The sequence below is a fragment of the Castanea sativa genome, chromosome 9 (assembly GCF_040712315.1).
Source record: "Castanea sativa cultivar Marrone di Chiusa Pesio chromosome 9, ASM4071231v1".
NCBI lineage: Eukaryota > Viridiplantae > Streptophyta > Magnoliopsida > Fagales > Fagaceae > Castanea > Castanea sativa.
The window spans coordinates 17,379,538-17,402,992 of NC_134021.1; the positions used below are offsets into that span (position 1 = coordinate 17,379,538).

Sequence of the window (23,455 nt, forward strand, 5' to 3'; positions counted from 1 at the left end):
TATAAAATCACATAATGTGCGTATTTTTTCCTTGTAGGTACCTCAGAAAATTGAAAAGATACGTTTCCAACCGAGCTTGACTAGAAGGTTCGATTGCAGAGGCTTATATTCTCAAAGAATGTATTAATAATTGGTCTTTGTATATTGATGGGATTGAAATTGTGCATAATCGAAGAGAAAGAAATGAAGATTTTGGTGAATCTAGCGAAGGATTGATAGTTTTTTAACAGACTGCCCAACCTATAGGTGGTAGGCGGAATGATGGCAATTTGTCTCATGCATTACTTGATACAGCTCATTGGTACTTGTTGTACAATAGTCCTGAGTTAGAGCCTTATTTAAAGTATGTGATTTCATATGCATGTATTGTTTGATTAAGTTTTGAATATTATCTACAATGCTTAGCTGAAAATAAATCACTTCATTTTTAATAGTGAACACAAAAGCACATTGCATAATCCTACTGGTGAAGCCATAACTCAAATCCAACGACAAGAGTTTCCCAAGTGGTTTAGAGAACATGTAAGACATTTGAAACTTAATCACACACTAATATAAATTAAAAATTTAAATAGTTTCGTTATTGCTTATTACTAATTAATATCACTTGTTGTATGTCATTATAGATGAATAGATTAAAAGTTAGCGAGTCACCAGAAGCAACTAAACAGTTATGGTCATTAGCAAATGGTCCTAAGCCGCATGTGAAGGAGTACACATTTTGTATGGTCAATGGTGTAAATATTCATACAAGGGACCTAGACAATCGTCGTATAACCCGAAATAGTGGTGTATGTACCGAAGGGGACCATGAAGGAGAAATGCACAACTTCTATGGTCATGTGTGCAAAATTTGGGAATTGGAGTATGTGTTTCACCATAAAGTTGTTTTGTTCCAGTGTGAGTGGTACAATACTAGTACTAATGGTCGAAGGAGAACGATAAGAACCGATGCACATTGCACAAGCATTGATGTTACAAGTCGGTGGTATGAAAATGACCCTTTTATACTTCTTAGTCAAGTGAGACAAGTTTTCTACCTTCAAGATACCAAATTGGGTGAACCTTGGAAAATTGTGCAATCCATCCAACATAGGGGAGTGTTTGATGTCACGGAAGTCGGGGGTGGAGAATCCAATGATAATACAGAAGATAGTGACGCATTTCAACAAGAAGCGATTGTTGATGTTGCCTCTGTCAATGTTGAGGACAATATTATTGAGTATTGTATGGGTGATGTTGAAACTGAGGTTTTTCTTGAAGGTGGAACTTCAGGAGATGCTAATCAAAATGAAGTGCATGACATACCTGATGTTGATCATGATATGGATTATGATATGTAGAGTTCATAATAATTGTCTTAAATGTTGTGCTTGTCTTAAAGTTTTATGCTTGTCTAAGTAGCAATTATTTTAAAGTTTTGTACTTTTCTTGAACTTGATATGGATATTGATGTGGCCATTTGTTGTGTTGAGTTAGTAGCAATTGTATTCAAATTTTGCATTTGTGAATTGCTTGATATGGATAATGGTGTAGACTATGATGTTAAGTTAGTAGCAATTGTACTTATCTTTCATGTCAATACATAGTTTCAAAAAATGCCCAAAAAGGCCAAATACACTCATCATATACCAAGGTATGAGATGGCAAGATTGGATAGAATGAGGCAAAACCAAGAGAGAATTGATACTTTGGGATTGAAGCACATCTCAACTTCTCTAAAGGATTCTGCTCAGTCCAATTGTGCAAAAGGAAAAAAGAAGTAGAGCTAGTGTTATGGTAGATGATAATTATGTACCACCAATTGGTGACGATGACAATGATGATAAGTCATCTAATTCTATAATCCATAAGGTACAATAGATGTTCCATAGGGTACAATAGATGATAATAACTTTGTTGTTCCATTATTTGTAATGACTTTGTTGTTCCATTATATGTATGTTTGTTAGTTACAGATGGCACCAGGACGACTTACACACTGTCGAGGTAAGGCATCTATTTCGGTGGTCCAATCTACGGTTCAATCTACGGAAACACCTCCTGGGGCAAAAAGTTCTTCTAATGCAGAGGCGCAGGCTACCGACGCATTAACTAGCACGATTGGTAATTACATAGAGATTATACTTCACTTAATTTACTATTGAGATTATAGTATTGAGATTATACTTCACTTAATTTAACATTGATAATGTTTAAATAGGATCGGCTAGCAGAAATACCCATGGAACAACACAAGGTATAGCAGTACAGGCACTTGTTGAAAAAAGTGGTAAGCTGCCAGTACGTATAGCTGCAGGATATGATGCTCCTGTTGAGAAGAATGCGTGCAAGCTTGTCAATCAAATTGGCGTACAAGTGTGAAGTAATTTGTCTAATTACAATGTGAAAAATTGGAAAAGTGTTGATGTTGCTACTAGAGATGTGGTGCTTCAAAATATAGCGGTAAATTTACATTGATAACGTCTAACTTGTCTTTGTTTTCACTAAGCATATTAAATTCATATAATAATATTTTTATAATACATATATACTTCATTTTACAGGACCAGTTTGAGCTATTAGGAAACTCCAACTTGGTAACGAAAGCATTAAATACAAAATGTGGAAGATTATTGAGTTGCAACTCCAACAAGTTGCATTAAACTTATAAAAAGCTTGTAGAATCTCATGGTGCTGACTATGCAAGAAGCCACCCACCAAAGAATGCCACACTTGAGCAGTGGACTGGACTCATTGATGGGAAATGGACTAATAAGGATTGGCTGGTAAATTATTTATGCGTATATTTTTATTATCCAATGTTTACTATATTATGTTGTCAAATGATTAACTTAATACTTAGATGAAATAAATATATACTGTTTTATTCATGATTTAATAAGGATCTTGAATGTTCTTTATTAGGAAAAATCAAGAAAGAACTATGAAAATGGGAAGAAAACTTCAGGCAAACATAGATGCGGGACAAAAGCACTTGCTGTTAGGGTTGATGAGGTGGTGCATGTTTTTTTTTTTCATTTTCTTAAACCTCAATATATTACATGTTGTGATTAATTAACTATATATATCTAACCCTCGAATGTTAATTAATCAGACAAATAATAATGGCGGTCAAGTTCCTGAATTGGCAAAAATCTTCAAAGATGTTCATTTCAATCCAAATACAAATATGTGGATACACCATGAGGATGAAGTGACATATGTTTGTGTATCATTCCATCCCTATCATTCCATCCCTATCATGTTTGTAAAGCTATAACATATGTAGTATTAATGTTGTGATTGTTTGTTTCTTTCTCTCTTTTAAATGATAGGAAGCTATTCTCAAAGTGCAAGAGGATCATTGTCAAAATCCTACTGCAATTCCCCTTACACAAGAGGAGATCTCAAACTTGGATTTTAAGAAGAAGTCTGGTATTGTAAAAGGACTTGGTATGAGACCTTCTTCTTCTCTAGTAACCACCGCTTCATCTAGTTCCTCGGTGGAGTATATCCAGCGGCTAGAAAATGAGATAATTAAGCTCAAAGAGGCAAGAGCTAGGGACCAAGAGGAGTGAGTTAAGGACCAAGAGGAGCGAGCTAGAGAGCGAGTTAGGGAGCAAGAGGCATGAGCTAGGGAATAAAAGGCACAAGATAAGCAAGAAAAGGTCCAACAAAATATTCTTAACTTTTTGAGGAGCAAGGGTTATGATGCCGCTCTTACCTATGGGGGTGGTTCATCTTCAAGTCAAAACACTTATTGGTTAGTACTTTATATTACACTTGAAAATCTATATTTGCTTTCTACAACTTATACATTAGGAGTTGTGATTTTAATTCATTGGTGTGGCTACTCTTAATGCATTGTTAGAAATATTTTTTATAACATAGTTAATGTTTTTACTTTATGATTTTAATGTAGTATTGTTTTTATATTTGTGCAGATTTCTTATTGGTGGTTTTTAGGGGATTTACTTTTGGCATTACTTGAAGACATATGAGGACATCTTTCATTAGTTCTAATTATATTATGCTACACTTTTTGTATTGTTATAAAACATCTTGAGTTATTGTATGTGTTGCAAACAATTATTGTATGTGTTGCAAACAATTATTGTATGGAAGGAGTTTGAATTGGATACTTCTTTTATTTTTTACTTGTGGAATGTATAGATCTTTTTTTATAAATGTGTTGTTCAAATTTGAGGTTTTAATAATGTAATGACAAGTTACAGGTTAATGTCAAAGCTATGAAAAAAATAAAAATAGAAAATAAGTTTTAGCGACGAATTTTTTCGTCACAAATATAGCAACAAAAAATTGTTTTAGTGACGAAATATTTCGTCGCTAAATGTAGCAAAATTTTGTAAGAAATGGTTTTAGTGACGAAAATTTTCGTCACTATATGTGCCAAGATTTTCTAAAAATAGTTTTAGTGACAAATGTTTTCGCCGCTATATGTACCCGAAAATAGTTTTAGTGACAAAATTGTTCGTCACTAAATATAATTTAATAAATTGAAGTGTTTTTAGTAATGAAATATTTTCGTGACTGAATAGTGTTTTTAGAGAGGAAAACATTTAGCGACGAAATGTTTTAATCGCTAAAAGTTTTTTCTTTTTAAAACAAATCGAACTTTTAGTGATGAAATTTTTCGTCGTTAGGACTTTTAGCGACGGGGTTTCAGCGATGAAATGAGTTTTGTCACTAAAAGTCAGATTTCGTCGCTAAAGGTTCTTAGTGAAGAAAAAATGGACTTTTAGTGACGAATTTTTTCCTCACTAAAAATACATTTTGTTGTAGTGCCTAAACTCTTTGAACTTTTCAAAGGCTTCAGACTTCCATCTCATTAGATACACATAACCATATCTTGAGTAATCATCCGTGAAAGTGATGAAATACTCATAACCTCCTTTTGCTTGGGTTGACATATGACCACATACATCTGTATGAACTAATTCAAGCAACTCTTGGGCTCTTCTACCTTTTGCATTAAAAGGTCGTTTGGTCATTTTACCTTCCAAACAAGATTCATAAACTGGAAATTCATCAAACTCCATGGGCTTTAAAGTCCATCTTTGATCAGTCTTTGAATTCTGTTTGAATTAATATGACCTAAACGCAAGTGCCAAAGATATGCATCACCAGAAGGAAACTGTCTCTTTAATGATTTTACATGAGAGTTATCATCTAATTCAGAATTATGTAATTCATGCTTATCAGGAGTTAAAATATAAAGACCATCCACAATATTGCCAAAACAAATAAACATTTTATCCTTCTTTATTACAACATTGTCTTTTAGGATAATACAATACCCATGTTTACCCAAATAAGTTTCAGAAATCAAATTCCTACGAACATTAGGTACAAACAGACAGTCTTGCAATATTAAAATCCTAGACTCAAAACACAAATTAACAACACCAACAGCTTCAACCGGAATTCTGCTCCCATCAGCCAAAGTAAGAAACAATTCCCCTTCACTCAGCTTTCTGGTCTCTTGAAACCCCTGCAAATAATTGTAGATATGATTAGTACAACCTGAATCCACACACTAGGAATCCGTGGGATTCTGTACCAAACATATTTCAAGAAGGAAGGAAGTTTTCATACCCTTGTTCTTGGCAGCCTTAAACTTTGGACAATATCTCTTCCAATGTCCTTTCTCACCACAATAGAAACACTTTCCTTTGAGCTTCTTTCCTTTATTGGCAACCCCTAAGGCAATTTACTTACCCTCTTGCTTAGTGAAGTCCTTCTTCTTCTTCTTCTTCTTCTTACCTTTGCCTTTCGACTTAGGTTGAGAAGTAGAAGCTTCACCCACATTGGCTTCAACACTAGAAGTACCAAGGATGCCTTCTGCCGCCACTAACTCATTCATTAATTCAAACAAAGAATAAATCTTTTTGTTCATATTGTAATTAAGTCTAAATTCCTTAAATGATTCCGGTAGTGACTGGAGTATCATATCCACTTGGGATTCTCCATCAATGTCGACACCTAAAACCTCTAAAGTATTCACATTAGAGATCATTGTAAGACAATGCTCTCTCACTGAACTACATTCAGCCATTTTGGTATTATAAATTTGCCTCATGGTTTCTTGCCTTGCTGAACGGCCTTGCTCACCAAACATCTCCTTCAGACTATGCATAATGTCCGAAGCTAGTTCTACATACTGCATTTGATGTTATAGAACATTTGAGATAGATGCTAGGATATAGCACTTGGCCACTTTATTAGATTTCTGCCAACGATCACATCATTGTTTTTCCTCAGAAGGAGCATCTAATGAAGGAAAGTTAGGACATGGTTGAGTAGGCACATATTTGTGCTCTTCAGCAATTAAAACAATGTCCAAATTTCTTTTCCAGTCAACATAGTTGGATCCAGTTAGTTTGTTTTGATTAAGAATAGAAACAAGTGGGCTAAATGATGCCATATTCAAATCTGAAAATAATAAACATGAATATAATAAGTAAACTGGACATTATCAATTTAGCATATAAACATATAGTATGGAACCTTAATAAAATCATAAAATAATATATGCAACGACAACCCAATCCCATGTTTAAAATTCCTTGGAAGCAAGTAAATTATAAACACTATGATTGATTGAGAGCTATTCTCATTATTAGTGCCATCATGATAACTCTTATCAAACACTAATAATATGTCGTTTTTCCTTTAGCCTCTAAGTAATAATGACATAACTCCGAAGGGAGGTTAACATTAAACTTAGTCTAGTGTACACCATTGACTGAATTCTATGTGAGTCATTAAGTAACTCCACGGTAGCGTGGTCGTTCTTAATGTAAAAACACATATTATTCATCATTAAGAAGTTTAACCTATAGTACCATGAATTAAAGACCCTCCGAAGGGAGCAAGGCATATACGCCAAGGTGAGGTACTTAATCACACTACTATAATCCATCAATGGAGGCCGTGAGATCCAACCCTTGTATCTCACTCCCACTAGATGTTTTAAAATAAAGGTTTTTAAATTCAAAACATGCATGAACTAATTACACATAGCCTTGCTCTTTATATTTGTAAAAACACTTAGGAAAAATACTGAATCCACAGTCCTCGATCGATCGAGGAAAGTTTTGGTTGCTCGATCGATCGAGAAAAAGTTCTACGAAGCTCGATCGATTCTCGACAGATCCTCGATCGATCGAGCGTTGTGAATTTTGAATTTTTCAGAATTTTTCTAAGATAGTTTTTCTACGTTTTCATGTACAAAACAACCAACATACGATCATAATGAACATAAATTGATAACAAAACTGAATTACTTTGATGCTATAGCCTTAAAGTTCAGTTTAACATACTTAAACTAAAAATTAAACAACATCATAACATCAAAATTAGTTTTTATCAATCAATAATTTCAACAATCATGCAGAAAACAAATTTCTAACAACATGAAACTATTATCTATAATTCTGAAACTATAAACATGTTAAAAAAATACGAAATGAAGACCGCTTGGATACCATTTGATGGAAAAATGGATGTGCCCAACGGAAAACAAACGGATCTACTTCATTCATAAAAGTTAACATGTACTATATAAGTTTCAGAATTTGAGAACAAGAGAGTGTACCTTGGAACGGTAAATTTCAAAAAATTTCAAAGATCAGAAGCACTTGGGAACACTTTCAATCTTCACTCTAATTCCACTAACGCTCAAGATGTGTGGTCTCTCAATCAGTTCCAAAAGGATAATGTCAAAGTGTCTAACACTTACATGCAACACTTCACAAAATAGTGTTCTTACAAAATCTCTCTTTTGAAAAATTCTGTATGTTTTTCCCTTTGTATTTAACTGATTATCTAATTGGGCTGGCCTTTTAGGCCTTTCCAATTGGGCTTAAGTGTGTGGCTTGGAATGGGACAAAAAAAGACCAATAAGACACTAGCTCCAATGGGCCTTGGGCTTTTTCTATCAACTCTTGACAGGTCCAAAGTTACTATTAACTATATTTAATACCACTATATAAATATAGTTGCACTCTAGGCCTTATTTATAAATTATATCCCAAGACTTTATTGTACATGCAACCCCTTCATAAAGTATTCGTAGTAATACAAAGTCATGAAAGAAGACTGTCACTTTGTAGATTACTACATCTTAATTCCTTGAGTACCCGATTTAATCCTTTAAGTTATTCATCATATATTTATGAAATCCAATTCCATAAACATATACTTTAGTAACTCCTTACTAAAGTGGTTAGGCCTAACTCTCTGAATAACAAACTCATTAAACTTATCTCAAGAGAATATTTTGTATCTCCGTTAAGAGACTATGAATTCCATCTTGAGAATATATGTTCCATCAACATTAAATGTGGTTGCCCAACATACTAAGGTCCTGATATATCAAAGCAACTTACACCTCATAATCAAGTCCATTATTCTCTCAGAATTAAGAGTTCATGCAAATACAAGTCGTGAGTTTATTATTCAATTGACATCCGTTAGGAGAATAATAAAACTCACAGCGGTCCAGTTCAATATGTCTTAACTCTTAAAACATATCAACATACCAACTTGAAATCTCCATTTCCATGATCAAGACAAATCATCTTAGTTGATACGCTATAGTCTTCGCAGATGAAATGTCCAATCTCATCACCGACTACGAACTACATTTTAAGTTTACAAGGAACTTATGATTTACATCTTCTGAGACTAAATCACATACAATGCATCTCATGGACTATTTGATAATGTCCCAATATTCATGTTACCATTATTTTAGATAATAATAAAACAACTTTATTAAACACAATATTAAGTCATACACAATGTCATACATAATGTCATATATAGTATCATACAATAGAATTTAAGAGCACTAATCCTAACAGGTGGAGAATCACAACTTCATCCTAAAATCGCCAAAGATAGTGGGAGTGATTTGGCTCCTAGTGGGAGCAAATCGCTAGATAGTGACACACAAGGATCCAAGGCACGTAGAAGTGAACGTGGAACTATTCCTCGTCGTCATTTTGAGATTGTGGGGGAATTTTGCATATGTGATTCACTGGACCTTGATGAGCCTGCTTCCCATGAGGAAGAATTAGCTTCACATGAATGGATAGTTGCTATAAGGGATGACATGGATTCTATGGCAAAGAATCAAGTTTGGAAGTTGGTTGACCTTCCGCCTAGATGCAAGACCATTGGAAACAAGTGGGTCTTAAAAATAAATCGCAAGGTAGATGGATCAATTGACAAATATAAGGCTCGTCTCGTGGCGAAAGGCTATACCCAAAGAGAAGGGATAGACTATGAAGAGACTTTCTCCCCAGTAGTGAAATTTGTCTCTATTCGCCTTATTCTAGCTATTGTTGCACATTTGGATTTGGAACTCTTCCAAATGGATGTGAAGACTGCATTTCTCAATGGAGAACTAGACGAGGAGATCTATATGGATCACCCTATTGGCTTTGAGGTCAAGGAACAAGGGTGCAAAGTGTGCCGCCTTAAGCGTTCCATTTATGGCCTAAAGCAAGCTTCTAGACAATGGTATTTCAAATTTCATAAGGATATTATTTCGATTGGTTTCGAAATGATGGAAGAAGACCATTGTGTGTATGTCAAACGATCGGGAAAGAGTTTACTTATCCTGTCTTTGTATGTGGACGATATTTTGTTAGCTGGAAATGATATGGAGATGATTGTCACCACCAAAAGGTGATTGTCCTCTATTTTTGAAATGAAGGACATGGGTGAGGCTAATTATGTGCTTGGAGTTAAGATCTTCAAGGATCGCTCAAAGAAGCTTCTTGGTTTGTCTCAAGAAACTTACATAAAGATGATCTTAGAGCGATTCTGTATGCATAATTCCAAACCCATAAACACTCCAATTGAGAAGGGAAATACATTGAGCCTTGAAAATTGCCCTAAATCAGAAAAGGAAAATAGAGGAATGGCAAGAGTTCCCTATACAAGTGCAATTGGAAGTCTGATGTATGTTATGTTGTGTACTCGGCCAGACATCTGTTTTGCAGTTGGTATGGTTAGTCGTTATTAAAGTAATCCAGGACCTATTCATTGGCAAGCAGTTAAGAGGATTTTTTGATACCTTCGTGGGACATCGGATCTCATTCTTTGCTATCAGGGTGGAGATTTGAGATTGAGAGGTTATTTAGATGCTGACTAGGCCAATGATAGAGATGAGTACAAGTCCACTACAGGTTATGCATTTCTACTTAGTGGTGCAGCTATCTCTTGGTGCAATAAGAAACAGTCTTGCATTGCTTTATCCACAATGGAGTCTGAGTATGTTGCTTGTTCAGCAGCAGCACAAGAAGCTATTTGGTTAAAGAGATTTTTCCAAAGCCTAAGGGTGACATCTTTTGCAAATGAAGCTGTAAAGATGTATTATGATAGTATGGCAGCCTTGGCTCATGCTAAAGATCCCAAGTATCATAGCAAAAGCAAACACATACAAACTCGTTATAACTACATTCGTCTTGTTATTACACGAGGAGAGGTGATCCTCCAACATATCTCCACTAGCAGGATGGTGGCTGATCCACTTACTAAAGCCATTGCTAGAGATGCCTTTCAGGCTCATGTTAGGAGTTTGGGACTTTGTAGGATTTGATATGTTTTTGGATACCTTATGGACATTTATGTTTATTCATACTTTATGCAATAATGATGTTATTCGTTTTGATTCATCTTGTGATGTGATTGATATTGCATACTGAGCACACATTATTTGAGAATATGTCACCAGGCTTAGATCAGTCTACTCATATAGACGATCACCCTAGCGCTTGAATAGTGGGCAAGATGAGACATAGTGATCACTTTGTTTTTCTGTAAATCAAGTAAATGATCATCTTGATGCTTAGGGAGGCGTACAAGATAATATAATAAATGTTGCCTTAGCTAGGCTAAGATGAGACTTATGGGAGTCGCACTTGAAGTGTATCCACAACTTCATGAAGCCTGAATAAAGCCAAATGTGAGATCTTGGACAGGAACTTGATGTGTAACTGTGCTGAGAAACTCAGGTTGGTTGCTTTTGTGGCAATTGGACTAAGATTTGTATAGTGTTTGAGTGTGACAAGCCCAGTTGAGTGGGAGCTCCATTGTAGCATACAAATTATACTGTATGTGCTATAGCCGACCAATTAAGGGAGTGATTGGATAGATCCCTACTCCATCACTATGTGAGCCCTAGTCGACCATTATATGGTCCATTTTGTGCCCTTTTTCGACCTAGAACTATGTCATGAAGTGAATCCTTGATGTCGCTACTTTAGCATGTCATCTCAGGGCCATATTATATACGGTCTCGTGGAGCATGTCTAGGAAAGCAGTCAAGTGTGAATGAATTGACATAAGTGTCTAGGGAAGATTATTTAGAACACACCATTTATTTTATGGCTCATAGCTCGAGCGATTATAAGGAATTTGTTTTTCAACATAATCATGAGCATATTATATGGTATAGAATCAAGTGTTGCTTTGAGTTTTTTGAACTCATGAGGGATTAAAGAAACTTGATCGGGTGTAATCAAATAATCTAGGGCATAAACGAGATAGTATGAGTGATGTACTATGTCAGTTTAGATGGTGACTTAATATAGTACTCCTACGCTACACCTTCTCGTCAGGTCGCACTCCATTTTTCTGTATAAAGAGAAGATTGGACAAGAGATTGAGAGGGGCCATTTTTTACTGTAGTACCCAGTGTGGACGAGTGGGAGATGTTAGAAATTGGGCTGGTTTTGACCCAACCCATAAACCATGGCCCATGGATCGTCCACATGGGTTATCTGATAAGTAAGTTTAAATTTAAACTAACTGATATTGATATGAATTATCAATATCAGTAGTGAGGTAATATAAACTTAACAGATATTGATATGAGTCATCAATGTTAGTAGTGGAGTAATTTAAATTTAACAGATGAGATCTTTTAGGGATCACATATATATGATAGTAAGTGAATCTCTACTAGTATTAAAAATACTCCTACATTAGTTTTAAAAAAAATAAAAAAATAAAAAATAAAAAAGATAGACACAATGAGTGAATATACGTATAGTTTTGAGTGCTCTCTCAAAATAAGTCATCTTTCTGGGACACCATCAATTGGTCCCTAGAATTTGGAGCGTGAAAATTAGAAGAGACTCTAGTAGCCTCTCCTGCAACTTGGAGGTGTTCCACAAAGGAGATCGTGAGGAGTTCGTAAAGCAAGCAAAGGACAAGATTTGGGAATTTGGTGATCTATTCCACCAAAGGTATGTGTCTATATGACCTCTAGTAAAGTATATAATTTTTTCAACAGTGACTTTAGGGTCAAAGGAATTGAGTCAAAAGATTGTATCATTTATGCGGAGATTCTTCCACAGAGGTTGCCAAGGTAATTAACGTTTTCTTCTTTTCTTTTATTTATTTATTTTAATCAATTACACCAATATTTTTTGAAACTTTACTAATTTTTTTTCCAAACTAGAAACAAAATGACTTGCGCAATAGACGGAAATATCATATTATTTTATGAGAGATGCTACGTCCATAACATTTTTACAACAAATCACAAGTGGTTAGTTGTTATTGGTTCAAATTTGAACCTAACACGAAGATTACTTTTTTGCCCCAATAATAACAACTAGTAACAACCTACCATTTAGGATTTGTTGTAAAAATGTTGTAAAAATGTTGTAGACATATCATTTCTCATTATTTTATAATGAAATATAATACTACATAATTTATTTTTGAAAATATATATTCATAAAATCATATATTATGATTAGTTTATTACAATATATTAAACTATTAATATATATATATATATATATATATAACCCTTTACCAAACTAACAGAGACAATGATTTTTTCCCCTAATTAAAATAAATAGTGCCATATTACTTTCTTTTTTAAGTAATGAATTTTTTGTTCTCTATAAATAAAATTTCAACTTGTAACATTCTATTTTATGTTATCCTTAGTCCCAAACCAATCAATCTCTTTTGAAGTATATAAAGTATGATGATGATCTTACTTAAGTTTCTATATGCGTGCATCATAATAATAATAATAATAATAATAATAATAATAATAATAATAATAATAATAATAATAATAATAATGAAAGGACAAAATAAAATTGGTTGTAACCTAAGTCTATAATTACTCAATATTTTTTTTTATTGGAAGTGAATTTTGACAAATTTACCTTTGGATTACATTTTTTTCTTATATTCTTCATGCTTGCAAAATTTCTAGAAAATTAAAGATCAATAGTTATGTCATCAATAAGTTGTTTAAATTACAAGTTTTTGTAGTTTAAAATTATGTATAAAATATAATCTTATAGATCATATAGTAAATAATATTCAACTGACACAAAATTTGACATGTGTATTAAACGTGTAAAAAACATACTATTCAACGATTAGATTTTTGAAATATGTAGTAACTTTAATGATATATATTGAGTAAGGTTATTATAGTCTGAGGCTACAACCAATGTTATAGCTAAACTTTGTCCATAATGAAAATAAAATTGCAATTATTAAAATATGTCACTCATCCAATTATTATTATTATTATTATTATTTACTAAACTTTTTTTTTGTCTAAATAAGTGGTCTTATAGAAAACTTCTAATATAACTATTAAGAGTACTTTCTCTACAATAACTACAAATTGTCCACCCAAAAGGATTAAAAAAATTAAAAAATTTAGTAAAGTCTCATAGTTTAACATTTAAATTGATCACTAAAAAAAATCAAATTCTAACTTGCAAAACAACTAATTATCAATCCAAATCAAATCAAACCAATGGGATAAAGAAAAAGAGTATGTGATCAGGATTTGGAATACTAAAAAATACCTAAATATGCATAGTCTGTAAAAATTTTCGAAAAAGAGAAACAAATGTGATGTGACAATAAATCAACAATAACAAAAAGAACCATTAGCGAGAAAAAAAGTGGTTGAAACAATAAAAAAAATCCACCAGAAGAGAAACAAAATTGTAGAGATATGAAAAATGCACATGTATATCTAAAATAAAGTTTAATATGAAAAATGCAGATGAATAAGAAGGAAACAGTTCAAAGTGTTTTGTTCGGAAAAGACAAGTTCATCGTGACAGTTTATCCTAACATTGATTATGCATTTATAGTCACACTTATTGTGATTTTTGATAGCCTTAACCTCGACTTGGGGGACATCATAAATACAACAGAAAATGCCATTCAGATTATTTTCATTTATAAAAGAGTATAATGTGTTTCACTTTGATCTATTTTGTTATTTCAATAAGTTCAAGGATACAAAAATGTTCACGATTTTTCTCACAACTGTTAACATAATTTGTTATGGTTTGTGTATAATAAAAACTTTGTTAATGCAAAAATGACGTTACTCCAATCAAAACTTATTACATTAACAAGTTGTGAAAATTGTTGTAGAAAAAGTTATTTCCTTACCAATATTACTCTGGTTATTTTCAACATGATTGTGCTTTCCTCTTTATAAATAATGGGCTTTGTACTTTTGATAATTGAATGAATATGTTATCATCCTATTGTATTTTTAGGGTTAGGAAGTGAGTCGGTTGTTTGCTTCACTTGGTACTTTTTGTGGACATTGAAATTTGAATGTCATAGTAGAGATGGAGACTTTATCTGAATCCATTGCAAAGATATTACGTTCAATAATTATTAAGTAACTGTCTACTTCCAAATATGTGGAATTATGTGTATCTCTTGTTTTGTTTTATTTTGTTTTTTCCTTTCAATAATTTAATAATTAGAGGAGAAAATTTTAAATATTGAATTTTTCTATTAGAAATATAGGAGGTGTTGAATTACAAAATTATGATGTGTATTTTTTATTAGTTACAACATAGCTAATAAATGAATTATTTCAATCAACGTGGGAAAAATATGGATTTTTTTACCCTTACTATTATCGAGAAAAAATAATAATAAATGAATTTGAACAGTTCTTTGCTTTGAAACAATATTTACAAGTCAACGTATAAAAAAGGTTAGGCCCTTTTGTAGTTGTATTTTAGTTATATAATGTATTTTGAACCCAGTTTAAAACATTAATATTACTATTTTCGTGTGTGTTCTAATAAGTATTAATATTGTCGGGGATGTTTTTGCGACAAGGGCCGAAAATGCAAGAACGGCCCAAATCTCCCATTGGGTTCTTTAGAAGTGTTTATTATGGAGAATCAAGTCCAAAATTAAAAATGTATAATGAGCAAAAGGCTAATGGTGCTTTGACAAGAGAGAATTAAAATGCTGATAACAAAAGTGCAAAAAAAACATAAAAACATAACAGGTCTGAAACTTCGACCCACAGTCAGCGAGAAGAGAAAATTGAAAGAGATTGTGGGGAAGAGAGAGAAGATTTCCCTATACCTATATTTCCACCTCTATGCTTCAGAATTGTGAAAATGTTAGCTAGCTAAATGGGCTTAACAAAAGTGCAAAAAAAAAGCATAAAAACATAACAGGTCTAAAACTTCGACCCATAGTCAGTGAGAAGAGGAAATTGAGAGAGGTTGTGAGGAAGAGAGGGAATGTTCCCCTGTATCCATATTTCTACCCCTAAGGTTCAGAATTGTGAGAATGTTTCCTGGCTCAGTGGATTTTTTTCTCTCAAGTTTCAGCCATATGGGGAAAACGTGGTTCTCCAATTTTTGAGTTGAAGAGAGACTTATATATTGAGTTTGGGGTGTTGCTATTGACTAGGTTTTTTGGTAGTAAAAGAGGCTTTTATCCCCCTGGGTGCTATTTCCATGATGCGGTGTAGTTTGCCTTTTGCTTAGGAAATGAGTTGATTGCTTTTTACATAATTTTGGGAATAAAGAGGGTTTGCTCTAATTGGTTGCCTTTGGTCAGACATTTCAGACCATTGGGAGGCTCATCTAAGTAAGGGCTAGTAGATGGAGTTGGCCAATGGGAGCCAACTATGTCTAAAGGCAAAAATGGGTTTGAGTAGAAACTTTAGGTCGCAGTTAGCCAGAGCATGAAAGCTCTTTTGGGGTGGAAATTTTAAGTACAAGACCTCCTTCATGAGCCTGAGGTTCTACCAGTTTCCCTTGCCCACTTGGTAGCACGCATGGACTAGGCTCATGCAAAAAGTCCGATAGAAACCGACCTATACCCTCCAAACCACACTTCCTCAATTTCCTCAATAAATCGCATGAGCTTGAGCCATGCTTAAAAGAAATAAAATAAAACATAATACATGAATTGTACTTGTAAAATGTGTCACGAAAATAAGTATCAACAATTGTTTACTCAAAAAAAAAAGTCAACATATAAAAACAATACTTTAAAGTTTAAAGCCAATGCTAAAAATAAAGAAGCATTGTACGGGATGCTCTTGAATCGTTCAACGATCCCCTTATTTATTTATTTTGCATGAAAAATGGAAATATTATTAGTTAAAACTTAAAAGTAACATCCATACAGAAGAGAAGTTTCTTATATTATAAGTTACACGCATGGCAGAAAAACTAGTATATCCCAAAGTTGAACGGTTTTTATATTTTTATTAGTCTTATGAATGGGTGTTTTTAAAGCATTTGTTAATGGATCATTTAAAAAAAAATTAATATAGCTTTCATAAGAAATATAAGAAATTGTCAAAAAAGTTAGTTACATTTTTTTTTTCCTATAATTTTTTTTAAAATAGTTGCTAAATTAATGTTCTTAAGGCATCCGTTAACTTTTTCCTACTTTTATTTATGAATAAATTAAGAATTTTTTTCATTCCATTGTTGAGCCCCTTTGCAAGCCAAAAGGTCCACGCACTTAATTGTTTGCTTCACTTCACGAAAAATGTATCTGTCTCTACCTTCCATGGAGGCATCAAAAGGAACCTGCAATTCCAAAATCAAGTGAGACATATAATGGGAAAAGGGGTGTGAGAGAATTTCCAACTACTAGATGGCTAACAAAGACTCATTTTCCAAATAAATGTTGCGATAAACCAATCGCCATAAAAGCTGATGGGGTTTCCATTGTATAAAACACTCCCTAGTAAGCCTTGGAGATTTGGGGGGATCAAATTAAGGGAGGAAAACCAATGGCATGATCAATCAGTGGTGAGCGTAGTTTCGGTAGCGTAAATTGTTCATTACAAAAAAATTAATGTGTTTTTGGAAAGCCAAAGAGAACATATTGCAAAGAGAAAGAAGATTGTCCATAGGACATTGGTGTTCAGTATGCAATTTGGTCATTGCATTTGTTTTACATACCTCTTGAATTGTACTAACAAAAAAAAAAAAAAAAAAAAAAAACCTGAGTTTAGTGCATTTCGATAAAAGTTTCCCACATAGTCTTGGACGAATTTGATTAACACACATTTCAAAACCAAAGAAAATTAGAATAGAAAAATTCTTAGAATATACAAATTCTCTGAACCGTGATAAAACAAGATTAAAGAAAAAGACATTCTCAAAAAAAAAAAAAAAAAAAAAGAATTGACAACTATCCTAACCTAAAGTAGTCAAATCAAATAGAAATGCAAAAGGCATACAATGAAGCCCAATTTACTTTGTATTGGGAGGGGTGAATGAAGGTTGTGCTGGGCCCTTAATGATTACAATATACACAAGTTTGTTTAATATTCCAATTTTATCTAATCTAAGTCACAAAATATTAAAATAAATCGAACAGAAAATTTTATACAAAATTTTTAAATACAAAATATATCAAATTAACAAATTCAAAATACATTTATTTTGTAATCTATTAGATTGGGTTGGGTTAGTCATATTTCTAGCCCAAACTCAATCTAACCCAAAAAAAAAAACAAAAAAACAAAACAAAACAAAATCAACCCATTAACCTCAAAAAGGAACTTTAAGCATAGGATTGGGTTGGAAGGATAAGAATTTATGGTGCTGACGAGTCGAGTGCATGCCCTATATGCAAAGATATCTCTTATATTTACCCCACACAAAAAAAAAAAAAAAAAAAAAAAAAAAAAAACTTAATTTACCAAAAATAGAAATAATGACGTGTGCATAGTGCACATATGACATACTAGTATGATATTGCACATATGACATACTTTGGCCAAAGTGACAAAATACCCCTTTTGTCCAAAATTTTTAGCAAAATGTCCATACTTTGAAATTATTTAACAATATAGCCTTATTTTGAAACTCAATTTTTTTTAAATCGAGTTTTAATGAAAAACTCAATTTAACCAAAATCGAGTTACTTGCAAAAACTTACATGAAACTCGAATTCCTTGTAAGTTTTTGCAAGTTTTTTTGCCTATAACTCAATTTTCAAAAAATTAAATTTTTCATTGAAACTCGTTTTTAAAAAAATTAAGTTTAAAACAAGAGCATATTCTCAAATAATTTTAAAACATGACATTTTGCAACTTGTTTTTTTGAATGGATTTTTTGTCATTTTGGCCGACATTATCACATATCAACAAGTAATGATTCTGAATTCGACACATGGAGAGGTACCACCTGTGCAATATAATGATTCCTTTCTATTTTTCATTTTTTGGTTTTTGGCAATTATTCACCAACAATAATTTAGTTATACACGGGTTTTCGCTTGTCGAGTTCCCTTGTAATCTTCTTGAGCGTAAGTGTGAAACATCTTTCTGGTGCCATATCAGTACGATCGATCCACAATTAACGGTCCCTCACACTCAATTATAAAACAAGCCTCACACCAAAATTAAGACCCAAAAGCAAGAACAGTGCGAGTCTTCATTTTTTAACTTATTACTCTTCAATTCAATCCCAGTTCTCTCTTTGATCATTCATTCATGGCTCATCAGCCTATTCCAGCTCCAACTCCAGCTGGTACACAATTCACTAGCCCTGTTCCGATCATCGGCCCTCAGTACTGTGCATCTTACCCTGTTGATCTTGCTATTGTCAAAAAGGTCTTGACCATTACCGATGGCAACTTTGTTGTCACAGACATCAATGGTAACGTCATTTTTAAAGTCAAAGGTACCTTACTAACCCTTCATGACCGTCGTACTCTTCTTGATGCTGCTGGAAATCCCATTGTCACTCTTCGAGAGAAGGTTTGATTATTGTTTTTTGTTTTTATCCTAATAGGTCTAGTAATACAACTGTCGACTTGTTTTGTGTTGATCAGCGCATAATAAAAGTGCTGTTAAAGGATGAATTCAATTGAAAATAATGTTTCTCCAAAATCATAATAGGTTACATTAATAAAAGTTGTGAAAAATATTGTAACAAGACAATATTAAGTGATCCTTAAATTCATGATTCTATGTTTTGATTTTGTTATATCCTTTGTGTTCTTGGCTATTTGCAAATGATCATGTTATCGAGTTTTACAGCCTATGCAATTGCAAATGCTTAATTATACCAAAATATTTTGTTTCTGTTTATGCAGATAATGAGTGCACATGATAGATGGCAAATTTTTAGGGGTGAAAGCGTGGAACCAAAAGACCTAATTTTTAGCGTTAAGAGATCTTCAATGATCCAATTTAGGACCAAGTTACATGTGTTCTTGGCAAATAACACAAAAGAGGATGTTTGTGACTATAGGATCGAAGGGAGTTGGAGTGAACGATCTTGCGTCATTTATGCCGGAGAATCCAACACGGTAATTGCCCAGGTGAGATTCGTTTAACATTTTTCAAAACTGGTAATATAGCCTGTTGTGAATGGTGATTAATAAAAGTTGTTCAGTGATAATACTCCAATCACAATAATTGTGAAAAAAAGTTAAAAATATATTGTTTCTTGCATTACTCCCTTTTATTTATTTATTTTTTTGTTCTTTCTTCTTTTTGTAATTTTTTTTAAGATACTATAATAACTATTATTTACCATCAGTCAAGATGCTGAATGTAGGCAAATTTAGACCCCCTTTTCTTTTTTTTCTTGACCACAATAAATTTAGCAATTAACCTAATCGAAACTCACATTTACAATTCTAATGAATGTGATATGACATGTGAATAGTGATAATATATTGTAGAAGTAATTGACTTTCTAGCCTAAATAAATTAGTGTTTTGAGTACATCCAAAATATCAAGACGTTTGCACCTTTTTGGATCTTGTGAAATTAATGATTTACATGCTTCATTTAGCAGGCTTATATGCTAGACTAATTCAACTTGTTAATGTGGAAAATGCAGATGCATAAGAGGCAAAACATACAAAGTGTTTTGCTCGGAAAAGACAACTTCTCGATAACAGTTTACCCCAACATCGATTATGCATTCATAGTTGCGATTATTGTGATTCTTGATGACATTAACAACGAGGACAACGCCGATTGAGATGATTCTTGATGACAATAATGTGTGCCACTTTATTATTTTCACCACGAATGAACTTTCCTCTTTTTACTTAAAATAATGGGCTTTGTAGCTATAGTTGAATATGTTATCCTTGTATTGCATTGTATAATGGTCTGGGCCACTAGGTCACTTGTAATTTCATGTTGTCCTTGTATTGTATGATTGAAGGAAATGAGATGGGTGTGCTTGCTTATGGTAGTTTGTGTGAACATTGAATAATAAAGCCACTATAGTGTTGAGTCTAAGCGTTAAAGCCACTTTAAGCAAATTCTGAAGTAGCATCGTGAGAGATGGCTTTTGAATCGTTCAACCCACACATTTTATCCAGATTGTATTACTGTTAGTCTGTTACCACTTTGTTGTTCTGTTACTTCACCTTCTTTTCTTTTACTTTTTCTTTTACAATAAATCTAAGAACAAACCTAATTTCATAACCAATTTTACATGTTAAAGGCGTTAAGTTATAATTAATATAAAGTACAAAACTTAAGTACAGTATTTAAGTGTTATTTTTTAAGTCACCTTCTTAAGATTCATTTATATGACTTTTTTCTCAGTAGATGAAAGTATATTTTTAGTTAAGTAAAGCAACATGACTGAATCTTAAGAGAGGAATTTAAAGAACAACACTTATATACTATACTTAAATTTTGCCCTATTATAAAAGTAATATCACTAATAAACCTAGGTAAAAGTGATATTAGTATGTTACTCTAATCACAATTTGACATCTTAACATATTGTGAAAATGAGTGTATCCGTAGAGTTATTTCTCTTAAGGGGATACCTTACCATTTTGTTAATAAAAATTTTGGTATTATTTAAAACTCTATAAAGAATCATACTTGACAAAAAAATTAGGAAATTTAAATATTTTTTGAATACAGTGCGTTGATCACCTATAACATTTAGGTTTAAAAAAAGAAAAAAAAAATTGCTACACTAACTTTTTTTAACTTTATTATTACTTAGAAAAAAGAAGCTAATCCCATAATTAATTATGGGATTAGCTTCTTTTTTCTTTTCTTTTTTTCTTTGTGGTCTTTTCTTAGGTGAGGGTTAGGTATGATTGAATAAGTTTTTCTCTCACTCACATACACTTTTTAAAACCTCACTTGTTAGAGGTAAAATTGTATTTTGCAAGTTTTCAACTTATAAACAAATCAGTTTAAAAAAAACTAATTCAAACGCGCACTGAACAAATTGATAATAGTTTTTTTCTCAAAAACATGAATTAGTTCTTCTCAACAAGTTTCCCGTACATAACAACTGTACAGCCAATTTCCTTTTTCTAAAAATATTGTGTCTTTGCACTGTGACCACAAATAATTACCTGATCTCAAACAAATATTTCTAAAGTGCTCTTTATTAAACCATTCTCTTCAAAAGAATGATAGCAATTTGAAAGAGAGAAGAGGGTTTGGATTTTGGAACAAGAGGGCTACCTATCATAGGTTAAGGCTTAATTTTGTGCTTCCCCTCGTCATGGCTCAACCCAATGGTGCACAATTTGATAACCCTCTCCCAATCATGGCTCAACCAAATGGTGCACAATATGCTAACCCCCCAATCATGGCTCAACCAATTCCAAATGGTGCACAATATCCCCCAATCATGGCTCAACCAAATGGTGCACAATATGCTAACCCCCCAATCATGGCTCAACCAAATGATGCACAATTTGTTAACTCCACAGTCATGGCTCAAACTCAACCAAATGCTACACAATTTGCTTACCCCCCAATGCCTCAACCTCAACCAAGTGGTACACAATTTGTTCAACCCCAAGCAGTCATTGGTCCTCAGTATTGTGCACCTTACCCTGTAGATCTTTCAGTTGTTAGAAAAGTCCTGACCATAACCGATGGCAACTTTGCTGTCACAGACACCGGCGGCAATGTCATATTCAAAGTTAAAGGAGTATTGTTTAGCATCAAAACACGTCGTCTCATACTTGATGCTGCTGGAACCCCCATTATGACTCTTAAACCTAAGGTTTAATATTTTTAACACACACACGCGCGTATATATGGTAGCTTAATTAAATTGTATATACTAAAACTAATTTGTTTTGAATTTTGTGTAGCTACTTACAGCACATGATAGATGGCTTGCATTTAGGGGTGATAGCCTAAACGCCAGCGATCTAATCTTTACCGCTAAGCGATCTTCATTCCTCCAATTCAAGGTCAAATTACATGTGTTCTTGGCAAATAATACAAAAGAGGATGTTTGTGACTACAAAGTTGAAGGCAGTTGGAATGAAAAATCTTGTACCGTTTATCATGGACAATCTTCCAATATTGTTGCTCAAGTAAGAACCTATATCTCATTAATTGTTCCTAATGTAACATGCAATCAATATAAATTACTTCTTTAATGAATTTAGGCAGCAATGCTAGTGATACAAAAATTTTTCTAGGGGCCAAATTTTTATTGAAAGTATAATACTTTCATATTAGTCCATCACTAACATCATTTTTATTATGTACTAATAAAAAAAAACAAAGCATGTTAGTAGTAGTAAAAAAATGTGTAACTTGATGTGTTGATGAATTTAATTAAAATTAAAGGTATCATAGGAAAAGTGATGTTTGTTTAGGAGGCTACAATTGAGGGCATCATAGACTAATTCAATTGATGATTTTGGCAAATGCAGATGCACAAGAAGCAAACTGTTCAGAGTATTGTGATGGGAAAGGACAACTTTTCAGTGACAATTTATCCTAACATCGATTACGCATTCATAGTCGCACTTATTGTCATTCTAGACGAGATTAACCAGGAGAGCAAAGAAGAATGAGATGATGAAATTCAGTTATATGCCTAAATAAAGAGTTTAAACTCTTCAAGCTTTCTGTACGCTACGGAGTGGGGGAAATAGTGACGTACAAGAGAAACATAAGCACTGAATTTTTTTTAGAGCCATAAATATGTTGGTGTTCTTAGCTTTTTGCCTTCGTATTTCTTTTTTTTCTTTTCTTTTTTATTAACTTGTTAAAGGAACCGCGATCATGTTAGAACGCATATTGGATATGTACCTTCTTCTTTTTTTGGTCCTTCTGGTTTTATTAATTTCTCATAAGAACATTGGAGGAACATTACAATTTTGAGCCAATTCAAGGTGT

General features: G+C 33.0%; 2 protein-coding genes and 1 pseudogene across 2 annotated transcripts; all 3 read left to right on the forward strand.

Moving 5' to 3' along the window:
- Positions 1 to 14,266, forward strand: part of LOC142608851 (protein LURP-one-related 15-like) — a 33,837-nt pseudogene extending 19,571 nt beyond the window's left edge.
- Positions 14,267 to 18,533: 4,267 nt separating this feature from the next.
- LOC142610895 (protein LURP-one-related 15-like) lies at positions 18,534 to 20,525 on the forward strand. The gene is made up of 3 exons (XM_075782870.1): positions 18,534 to 19,069; positions 19,408 to 19,635; positions 20,163 to 20,525. Exons 1-3 carry the CDS (start codon positions 18,803 to 18,805, stop codon positions 20,304 to 20,306), a joined length of 639 nt encoding a protein of 212 aa, XP_075638985.1. The 5' UTR covers positions 18,534 to 18,802; the 3' UTR covers positions 20,307 to 20,525.
- A 1,287-nt stretch (positions 20,526 to 21,812) lies between these two features.
- On the forward strand, positions 21,813 to 23,130 carry LOC142608852 (protein LURP-one-related 10-like). Its single transcript, XM_075780511.1, has 3 exons — positions 21,813 to 22,322; positions 22,414 to 22,641; positions 22,987 to 23,130. Exons 1-3 carry the CDS (start codon positions 21,813 to 21,815, stop codon positions 23,128 to 23,130), a joined length of 882 nt encoding a protein of 293 aa, XP_075636626.1.
- The last annotated feature ends 325 nt before the right edge of the window (positions 23,131 to 23,455 follow it).

What these genes read in the sequence shown, in the direction of transcription:
- LOC142610895 (XM_075782870.1), top strand. Translation starts at nt 18,803, where the DNA reads ATGGCTCATCAGCCTATTCCAGCTCCAACTCCAGCTGGTACACAATTC. An exon ending in TTGTCACTCTTCGAGAGAAG is followed by an intron (nt 19,070 to 19,407) that starts GTTTGATTATTG and finishes CTGTTTATGCAG; the next exon opens with ATAATGAGTGCACATGATAG. An exon ending in CCAACACGGTAATTGCCCAG is followed by an intron (nt 19,636 to 20,162) that starts GTGAGATTCGTT and finishes TGGAAAATGCAG; the next exon opens with ATGCATAAGAGGCAAAACAT.
- LOC142608852 (XM_075780511.1), top strand. Translation starts at nt 21,813, where the DNA reads ATGGCTCAACCCAATGGTGCACAATTTGATAACCCTCTCCCAATCATG. An exon ending in TTATGACTCTTAAACCTAAG is followed by an intron (nt 22,323 to 22,413) that starts GTTTAATATTTT and finishes AATTTTGTGTAG; the next exon opens with CTACTTACAGCACATGATAG. An exon ending in CTTCCAATATTGTTGCTCAA is followed by an intron (nt 22,642 to 22,986) that starts GTAAGAACCTAT and finishes TGGCAAATGCAG; the next exon opens with ATGCACAAGAAGCAAACTGT.